Genomic DNA, 10,979 nt, shown 5'->3' with positions numbered 1-10,979 from the left:
TTTTATTCTTTTGCCCCAGCCCTTGCCTCTTCTACCATCTACCTGTCTTTCTGATCCCCAGCTTTGCTAGCCCCTTATCGCCCTTTCCTGCTCCTGAGCTTATCACCTGGATACAACTCCCGAGTTATACCATCTATCCGCAGCAAGGCTTTCAGTGCTGCTTTAGCATTCTTTTGATTGGTCTCTAAACAACTAAGTCTCCAAACACCAGCTTCAAACCTTTCTTATTCCCCTGAAACCCACCCTTCCTACTCTCTTTTATTCTGTAGATGACATCACCTTATTTACTGAAGATCAGTAAGAAGCCACCTCTTCTCCCTGCCAGTCATTTTCAGGATTAAGCTACCTTAGAGGAGGAAGTTATCCCTTGTACTTTGGATCCTCCTCCCTATCCCCTTCAGGACTTTGCTCTATCAATTATCCTTGCTAAAATCTTAATTCCCTTCCTCCTTCTCCTTTAAAACCTTGTTTTCCTTGGTTTTCACAACACTGTACTAATTTGGCTCTGATCATCTCTGCTTTCTTTTTTCCGCCACCTGTATCTGTCCCTTGTATGCAAACATTCCCATGGTTTTGTCATTAGTTTCTCTGCCTTTTTGTTCTTTCCCTAGATTACACCCATTTCAGTAGTTTCAACTATCAACGTTTTCTTTGGTTGGCATCCCCTCTTCTTCACTCTAGTCGTACATTCCCAGCTACTTCTGGATATCACCACCTGGATGTTTCATTGATACTACAAATTCAGTGAAGTTAAAATCTCTCTTTGACCTTCTCATCTTCCTGTTCTCACGACTATGTGAATCAATTTGCCACCTTCCCAGTTAACCCGGTCTGAATCATGGAGATGGTTGACTCCCTAGATAGAGTCAGTCTGCTGTCAATCCTATTAGAGTTCCAGTCCATTTTCATTCCTGGTTCAGATCCTCCTGACTACTGGCTTCCACTATAGTAATAAACAGCTTTTTACTATGATCCCTCACTTAGATCTTCCCTATTTTAATCACCAAACATATATTGCTCCCCAGTTTTCCTAAAACATTGGCTCAAAAACCTTTAGCCTGCAAACTCATACTGCAATTCAGAGCTTTCTGGTATGACTTCATGATTCATCCAGGCTTAATTTCTGCTGCTTCCCTTTAACCACACTATGTCCCAGCAAAACTGTAGTTTGACATAAATAAAAATTAAGTCCATCTAATGGTCTGAGGTAGGCAAAACACTTCAGCTCAATCTAAAATCATTCTTTGTGACTTAACATCTGCCTCTTGGGACTGTTCAGCCAAATATGGATTACTGTTCTATTGGAATATTTCAAATATACGCAAAAGCAGAGGAAATAGTGAAATGAACTCCATCATTGAGCTTAAATATAACAAACGTTTTGCCAATCTTATTTCAATTATCACCAATCTCATTACTAAATGTTTTTTTTTTTTTTGCGGTACGCGAGCCTCTCACTGTTGTGGCCTCTCCCGGATGCACAGGCTCAGCGGCCATGGCTCACGGGCCCAGCCGCTCCGCGGCATGTGGGATCTTCCCGGACCGGGACACGAACCCGTGTCCCCTGCGTCGGCAGGCGGACTCTCAACCACTGCGCCACCAGGGAAGCCCACTAAATGTTTTTTAAATGTTGTATACCCATACAAATAAAGTATAGCTATAAAAAAAGAATGTGTATCATACCCTCCCCTTATCTCAATGAATATTATTATTATTTTTACAAATGTTAGACACGAAGAGATGACTTTTGCTTTTTCACCCTGCCTGTATTCATATTGCTTGGATTTATTTATTTATTTTTGATAACAGATATTTACTACTTGTATAATTGAAAACAAAAATCTTTCATAAAAGGACGTAAAAAAGAAAACAATTTTATGCTGTAGGTAAAACCAAACAGGGTATATGTATACATATAAAAAATTCATACTGAATTATGATTTTTAGCTGAGGGATGACTGTTATGTTTATGTTAAATAACTATGTAACAGATGAGGTTTATTTTATAGCCTTATTATCCTAAGTGTCTATGAACCAGTATCATCATCTGGGAGCTTGTTAGAAATACAGAACCTGGAGCCCCACCCCAGGTCTACTGAATCAGAATCCACATTTTAACACCATGCCTGGGTGATTGGAATACACAAGAGAGTTTGAAAAGCACTGTTTATGACATAATCAGAGGGATTTCCATGTGAAATATTGACTTAGTGGGGCTTCCAGGTATGCAATTAAATAATTTTCATTATTTTATTGTCATGATGGATATGACTTAAAGGTAAAGTTTCTTCAACATATAACCAAAGACAACTGCTCCTTAGTTTAGGAACTAATCTACCTTGTTATTTATTGTTTTAGCTGTGAGAGACTATTCCATGTTGCCTTTAAAAGCTCAACTGTAACCAACCATGGGTTCAAGAAATCTCTTGACAAGCCTAGAATGGGTGGGCCAGGTACTACAAAGGTCTGAAAAGGTTTGGACTTCTCCCCCACTGGTGTCCACAGTGAGTCTTAGTGCTTATTTATAAACATGCAAGCAAATAATCTGCCTAACAGTAGAGAGTTTTTGTTGTTATCAATCCAACTGATAGGAAGGCATGCAGGTGACACATTTTTCTGCCAGTGACAGTGATTTGGGCTGCACTCTGAATGACAATCTACTAACAAATGGCTGGCCAGTCAGGAACAATAGGGGCAACCAATATGGGGCCACAGGACAGTTCAGGTGTTCCCTCTTAGACAAGGAATCTCTCTCCTGTTAATTATCTAGTCCTAAGTGATGGGGGCAGTAGTGCTAACATTGTCAGTTTTAGGCTCAGAGTAGTAATGGTGGTGGCCACACAGAAAGATAACTGTTGACCTGCCCTTTCTTTCACATTCAATAAAAAAAAAATAGAAGTAGAAGGAGGAAAATGGTCTAAAGATGAAATATTTTCAAGATTTATAATTAGAACTAAAATGATGTGTTTTAATTTTTTTAAGGCTTCCTTCACATTTTTATTTATAGTATAGTTATTACTTTCTTTCCATTGTAAAAGTAACGTGCTTATAGAAATAAAGAAGGAAGAGGGACTTCCCTGGTGGCGCAGTAGTTAAGAATCCACCTGCCATTGCAGGGGACATGCCCAGGTTCAAGCCCTGGCCTGGGAAGATCCCACATGCCGTGGAGCAACTAAGTCCATGGGCCACAACTACTGAGCCTGCGCTCTAGAGCCCACGAGCCACAACTACTGAGCCCGCGCACCTAGAGCCTGTGCTCCACAACAAGAGAAGCCACTGCAATGAGAAGACCACGCACCGCAACGAAGAGTAGACCCCGCTCGCTGCAACTAGAGAAAGCCCGCACGCAGCCATGAAGACCCAACACAGCCAAAAATAAAAAAAAATAATAAAGAAAAAAGAAATAAAGAAGGAAGAGAGGAAAAATCCCCACATCTGTTCTCTGGTTTTCTCTGTAAATGTCAGGTATATTGCACATCAGCATAATTACCTCCAATAGCAATCAGTCGATCTCCCCGCTGAAGATCAGCAATTGCAGCAGGTGAGTTTGGGGCCACGGTCTCAATTATGACATGCCCAGCATACCCGTCAGTTGACTGGACAAGACGAAGTGTAAGTCCGACACTTTGTAAATTCCCCTTTATTAATTCAACCTTTGATAAAGATAAAAAAATGAAAACAGATTCAATGGGTTCACAGTAGTGGAGTGAGAAAACACTTAACACATTGAGAGCACTACAGTTGACGCTGACTTTTATACCATGGTGATTATTATTAAGACTAATAAAGGAGGGAGGAAATCTTTTATTGTGACAATATAAATTAACATATGCTCAGACTGCACATTTGTGCCATCGAACCTTAAATGATGAGGTGAAAATAAACAAATAGAAATCCTAAATATTTTTCCTACATCTGGTATAGCATGTGGCATGCACTCCCTAAACTCTGACATCATTACCAAAGATGATTTGGTTTTTAAGGTTTTATTACAGAAAATTTAAAAAATATACAAAAGCACAAAGAATAATTAAAATGAACCCTGTGGTAGGTTATAAAATATAGTATCAAATTCTCCTTGACTTGAATGCATGTCCCTTTGCAATTAATACTTCACCAGACCTGCCATTAGAGGTATACCTGTTTCTCCATCCTTCTCTCAGCAACCAATATAACTAGAAAAAACAGACGAAGACATAGACGATCTGAACATGATCAACCTTGACTTAAATGACATTTATAGAACACTATACCTAACAATGCCAGAATACACATTCTTTTCAGGTACACCTGGTAAGTCCAGGATGTGCTATGGTCATAAAACAAGCGTTGATACATTTAAAAAGACTGAAATCCAAGATACATTCTTTGAATGGAATTAAATTAGCAATCAATTAACAATAAGAAACCTAGAAAACCCCCAAACATTTGGAAAGTAAAACAACACACTTTAAGTAATTCATGGTCAAAGAAGAAATCAGAAGGGAAATTAAAAAGTATTTTGGGGACTTCCCTGGTGGTGCGGTGGTTGGGAATCTACCTGCCAATGCAGGGGACACAGGTTCGAGCCCTGGTCCGGGAAGATTCCACATGCTGTGGAGCAACTAAGCCCGTGCGCCACAACTACTGAGCCTGCGAGCCACAACTGCTGAGCCCGTGTGCCACAACTACTGAAGCCTGTGCGCCTAGAGCCTGTGCTCTGCAACAAGAGAAGCCACCGCAGTGAGAAGCCCCCGCACTGCAATGAAGAGTAGCCCCTGCTCGCCACAACTAGAGAAAGCTCGCGTGCAGCAACCAAGACCCAACACAGCCATAAAAAAATAAATTTATATTAAAAAAATATTCTGAGTGGAATGATGATGAAAATACAATCTATCAAAACTTGTGGGATGCAACTAAAACAGTGTTTAGAGGAAATTTATAGCTTTAAATACTTATATCAGGAAAAAAATTCTAAAATTAGTGATCTCAGTTCCTTCCTTAAAAAACTAGAAACCCCAAAGTAGAAGGAAAGAACAGAAATCAATGTAATAGAAACGAAAACAACAGAGAAATCACGAAAGCTGATTCAGTGAAATAGTCAATAAAACTGATAAGCCTCTAGGATAGACTGATAAAGAAAAATGTGTACTACCAAAATCAAAATAAAAGGGGAATATCACTATAGAATATAGAGACATTAAGAGAGTAGGCAACATTATACACAACTTTATGTCAATACATTTGACAACCTATATGAAATGGAAAAATTTCCTTGAAAGATAACAAATGAGAAAAACTGACTAAAGAAATAGAAAATTTGAACACCCCTATATCAATTAAAAACATCAAATTCATAAACCTTTGCACAAAAAAAATCCCTCCAGGTCTGGACTGCTTCACTGTGAATTGTTGAAATAACAATCTTACTTGGAATCTTTTAGAAATAGAGAAGGAGGGTATGCTTCCTAAATCATGTGTTAAGGCCAGTGTAACCCTAATTCCCAAACCCAGACAAGAAAGCAGAACTACAGACTAATATTTCTAATGTTCAAATATGGATGCAAAATTTCTTAACAAAATTTTAGGGAATTCAACCCAATAATATATGAAAAGGATAATAATCATAACCAAGTGGAGTTGATTCTAAGAATTCAAGGTTGATTCAAGCACCCAGGAGTCAATTAGTATAAGTCACCATAATAAGAAAAGAAAGGAGAAAACCATATAAATACTTTAATAGCCGCAAAAAAAATCAACATCCATTTATGATAAAAGCCCCTAACAAAATAGAACTACAAGGGAACATCCTAAATCTGATTATTGGCATCTACAAAAATCTATAAATAACATAATACTCAAGGGTGAAAGACCTGTTTTCTACCCAAGATCAGGAACAAAGCAAGGATTTCTGTTCTTACCACTTCAATTCATTATTATACTGGGGGGTATAGTTAGGGTCATGATGTAAGAAAAAGGGAAGACATAAAGAATGGAAAGGGAGAAGAAAAATGGTCTTTATTTGCATATAATATGACCCTATACATGGATAATCCCAAGAAATCTACAAAACAACTTTGAAAACTAATAAGTGAAATTAGGTCACAGACTACAAGGTCAATATACAAAAGGCAAATATGTTTCTATATATTACCAACAAATAATTAGAAAATAAAGAAACCAAATTAATTTGTAATAGCATAAAAATACTTAGGATTAAATTTTTAAAATTTATCTTTTATTGAGGTAACATTGGTTTATAACATTATATAAGTTTCACATGTACATTATATTTCTACTTCTGTATACACTACAGTGTGCACTCATCAAAAATTTAGTTTCCATCTATCACCATACAACTAATCCCCTTTATCCATTTCACCACCACCTCTCCTCCTGGCCCCTTCCTCTCTGGTAACCAGTACTTTGTTCTCTATATCAACATGTTTGTTTTTGTTTGGTTTGTTCATTTATTTTGTTTTTATTTGTTTATATTCCACAGTATGAGTAAAATCATAAGGTCTTGTCTTTCTCTGACTTACTTCATTTAGCACAATGCCCTCAAGGTCCATCCATGTTGTCACAAATGGCAAGATTTCATCCTTTTTTTTTATGGATAAGTAGTATTCCATTGTGTGTGTGTGTGGGGGTGGGTATATATATATATATATACATATATATATATATATATATACACACCACATCTTCTTTTAGGATTACATTTAATTGAAGATATACAAAACCTGTATGCTGAAAACTTCTGCAAAGGGAAATTAAAGAAGACCTAAATAAATGAAGAATGACACCACGTTCACGGATTGGAGAACTCATTATTGTTAAGATGCCAATTCCTCCCAAAGTTATCTACAGATTCAAAGTAATCCCAGTAAAAATCTTTGCAGGCCTTTGGAAAGGTAAAAGACCTAGAATAACCAAAGCCATCCTTAAATAGAACAAGGCTGAAGGACTTATACTACCTAATTTCAAGGCTTACTATATAATGTTAGCGTAATTAAGACAGTGTGGTATTAGCCTAAGGACAGATATCAGTTGTAGAAATTAACATCATCATTTCTTAAGATATCAAATTTTAGACAACGTGTTGACTTCCTACTATAGTAGATAAGGATGATAGTCCATTCTCCTGCCCCCAAATTACAGTAGAGTTACATCATTATTTTTAGTTCCTCTACATAACCTCTTTATAACTTTAATTAATATACGTATACCCCTATATTTCTTATTTCATCAACTACAGACAATATCTCTCTTGATACTAGGACTTCCCCTTCACTTCTCCCCTTTATACCTTCTACCTTCTAAACTCTACCATGAAAGTTGATAACTATTATATTAATTTTTAAACTATTTTTAAGCCATCAAGGTTGACTGAAAGTCAGTCATGTTTATAATATTGTGACTATATAAATATTATTTATTGAGAACCTGGACATCTTTACATTTTCTGTCTTGTATAGCCTTTTGCTTTTCTTGGAGGTTTTTCTTTCAACAACATAGCTTTCACTTTAAATGTAGGATTTATGTAAGTACTGCTTCTGCAATTAGCTCTTAAATTCACCTATCCATTTGTTTACATATTAAATTATTTAGCACTCAGTCAAAGCGAAGTTTTTCTTTACCCCTCCACCCTACTCCTGCCTAAAAAGAAGCCAGTTAATAAATGTAGAAGGAATGAGCAGATTTGAAAAATCACCCAAAAGGGGAGAGAAACATTTAGATTAAAAAAAAAAGAGAGAGAGGGAGAGAGAGAGAGAGAGACAAAGAAAGACTAAAGAGTTGGAACAACCGAATGTAATGTCTGAATCTTGGTAAGATCCTAGTTCAGGGACAAAAAAATCTACAAAAACATTTATGGGACACTGGGAGCATTTTAATATAGACTGAAACTTTGGTGAAATTAAGGAATTATTAATTTTCTTATGCGTGATGGTGGTTATTGTAGTTATGTAAAATGTTCTATTTTTAGAAGATTCATACTGAAATGTTTAGAGGTGAAATATGATGTCTTCAACAATGTCTTTCTCAGATGCAGAGCTATGAAAAGTTTCAGTATTTATTATTATACTTATTAGTAAGACTCAGCACTACTAGTCAAAACAGGATACAAAAGGAAATTTAAAAGCCAATCTGCTGTGAATGAACTCAATATACAGCTGAGGAAACAAGGCAAACATATTATGAAACAAACATCAATTCAGGGCATTAGAATATTTAAACTATCTTATATCGTTCAAACCTTAATTTACTTTTACAGGATCAAGACTGAGAAGCTAATTTTATGATCATACGACTTTAAAAACTATCCCATTAGAAAAGACAAAGACTGACTGATGTTGACATTCAGTAAGAGAACAGCAGCCAGTTCCAACCCACTAGAAGAATGGGCTCAAGCATGGTCTTTATTTCCAAAGAACAGAAATCATACCAATGGTGGTAAATATCTACCTTTTCACAAAATTATGTTTTCATCCTGCTATAAGGTTTCCTCTATGTAGTAGACTAAAGACATATCAAATGAAAGGAAAAGGAAGGGGCTGAAAAAAGGAATAGCAGAGAGAGAAAAAATTGTATTTCTTATGGACAAATAAAAGCATAGTGAAGAAAAAGTGAACATGGAACAATATTATATTTTCCTTTGGGTTGCTGATCATGAAATCTTTATTAAAAAAAAAAGAAAAGCAGGATGAAAGTGGAGGTAAAATGTCTGATAACAAATACAGGAATAGATTATGGATGGGAGACCTTCAGTCAATTCTAACAATCATGTAATAACTTTTCCTTTCTCATAAAAAGCCAATTAGATGTTTTTAAGTCCACCAAAATATGGGTACTCCTCTATTCCAAAAGATAAGCTATGATTAAGGAAAAATTAACATCTACAGAACTCATTTTGTCTGCAAAGAGAGAGAGGCCTGACAGTGATTTAGTTTCTAGTTCCAGTTTGTTGCTAAGGCCTGGCTGTACTCCTACTAAAAGCTATGCAGAAGCCTAGCCCACACAACCATGAACAGTGGCCCTGACACCTGACTGTGGCATGAAATACCATGGAATCCTCAAAATAAGCACACCTTTTTTGCTTAAGTGAGTTTTAGTAGGTATCTGTTTCAAACGGGTTCTGGCTTACCAGGTACCGTGTTAGAGACCATCATATACAATATCTCATTAAACTCAAAGTGCTGTATTTATTAACTACAAAGCTACAAATACATTATAAATGTAGGATGGAATCTGCCCGAGCCTAGCCAGGGGCCTCTGCCGCCCGCCCTTGCAGGGACTTAGCACCTGCAAGATGGGTCAGAGAAGGGGAGAGGCACCTGGGCCAGTGCTATACCAGCAGCTCCTCCTGACACCAGAGGCTGCCTCTTCTGCAGATAGGGGCCTGTCCAGGAGGTGATGGGGGCTCGGGGCTTCAGAAGTGTGGTGCTATCCTCACCATCGTCCTACAAAGTAAAACCAAGTCCCCCTAAAACAGAGTTCCCTTACTGAGTTTACAGTTATTCTATCTAAAATTTTATTTCCTTTCTTTGTCACCTCTTACCCCAATCCTGTGCTAACTGAACATTAATCAACTAGAGTCAGTTGGCTAAGATTACTATAGTTAACATCATTAATGTACCACAATTGCTGCTGTAGATATCATCATTAACATACCAGCTCAAGTTGTTTCTCCAGCGCAAGATGAGCTAACAGACCCCTGAACTATGGACCACCTGGCCTGAGAATCATAAGAGAGAGACATCCTGACTGCTTAAACCATGATAAAGAAATGTCACATAGGACTTCCCTGGTGGCACAGTGGTTAAGAATCTGCCTGCCAATGCAGGGGACACCGGTTTGAGCCATGGTCGGGGAAAATCCCACATGCCATGGAGCAACTAAGCCCGTGCGCCACAACCTCTGCTCTAGAGCCCGTGAGCCACAACTACTGAGCCCGTGTGCCACAACTACTGAAGCCCACGCACCTAGAGCCCATGCTCTGCAACAAGAGAAGCCACTGCAATGAGAAGCCCGCACACCGCAACCAAGAGTAGCCCCCTGCTCACCGCAACTAGAGAAAGCCTGTGCACAGCAATGAAGACCTAACACAGCCAAAAATAAATAAATTAATTTAAAAAAAAGAAAAAGAAATGTCATACAGTATGGGATTGAGAGATACAAACTACTGTACACAAAACAGATAAGCAACAAAGATTTACTGTATAGCACAGGGAACTATATTCAATATCTTGCAATAACCTATAATGGAAAATAATCTGAAAAAATACATACATAAAACTGAATCACTGTGCTGTACACCTGAAACTAACACAATATTGTAAATCAACTATATTTCAATTACAAAAAAAGAAAAAAGAAAAAAAAAGAAATGTCACATAGAGTAACCTAGTGGTTACCAGTGGGGAGAAGGAAGAGGGAAGGGACAAGATAGGGGTAGGGGGTTAAAAGCAACACACTACTATGTACAAAATAAATAAGCTACAAAGATATATTGTACAGCACAAGGAATATAGCCAATATTTTAGAATAACTATAAATGGAATATAACCTATAAAATTATGAATCACTATGTTGTACACCTGAAACTTATATAATACTTATATAATACTTATATAATATCAACTATCCCTCAATTAAAAAATATCGCATATTAATAAAAAAGAAATGTCACAAGTTCATGATTAATCCCACCCTCTTTGTTCTTCCCCTTTAAAAAAGCCCCTCAATCAAAGTCCAAATTGGAGTGGATCAGAGACTTGTTTCCCACTCTCTTGCTTGGCACCCTGCAAATAAACCCTTACTTTGATTCAAACACGTGCTGTCAGTGTTGGGCTTTCACCTCCTTCTGCACCTTTACATTATGGACCAGGAATGGTTTTCCCATTATGGAATGGGAATGGTTATCTGCATCTAAAAGCCTACTGTTAAAAAGTTCAGTTTTATACATGTGTTGTGTACATATGTGTACAGGTTATTGTGTC

General features: G+C 37.3%; 1 protein-coding gene across 1 annotated transcript in view; it reads right to left on the bottom strand.

Moving 5' to 3' along the window:
* The window catches only part of PDZD8 (PDZ domain containing 8), an 86,953-nt gene that overhangs the window by 5,940 nt on the left and 70,034 nt on the right, over positions 1-10,979 (bottom strand). Inside the window, exon 4 of the mRNA XM_081234195.1 lies at positions 3,491-3,653. Within this exon, the coding sequence (XP_081090321.1) occupies positions 3,491-3,653 (163 nt within the window). The remainder of the gene's footprint in view (positions 1-3,490; positions 3,654-10,979) is intronic.

The sequence above is a fragment of the Mesoplodon bidens genome (genome assembly GCF_964165515.1).
Source record: "Mesoplodon bidens genome assembly, chromosome: 1".
Lineage (NCBI taxonomy): Eukaryota > Metazoa > Chordata > Mammalia > Artiodactyla > Ziphiidae > Mesoplodon > Mesoplodon bidens.
Note: the sequence above shows the minus strand (reverse complement) of the source record. Positions and strands in the feature narration are given on the sequence as shown.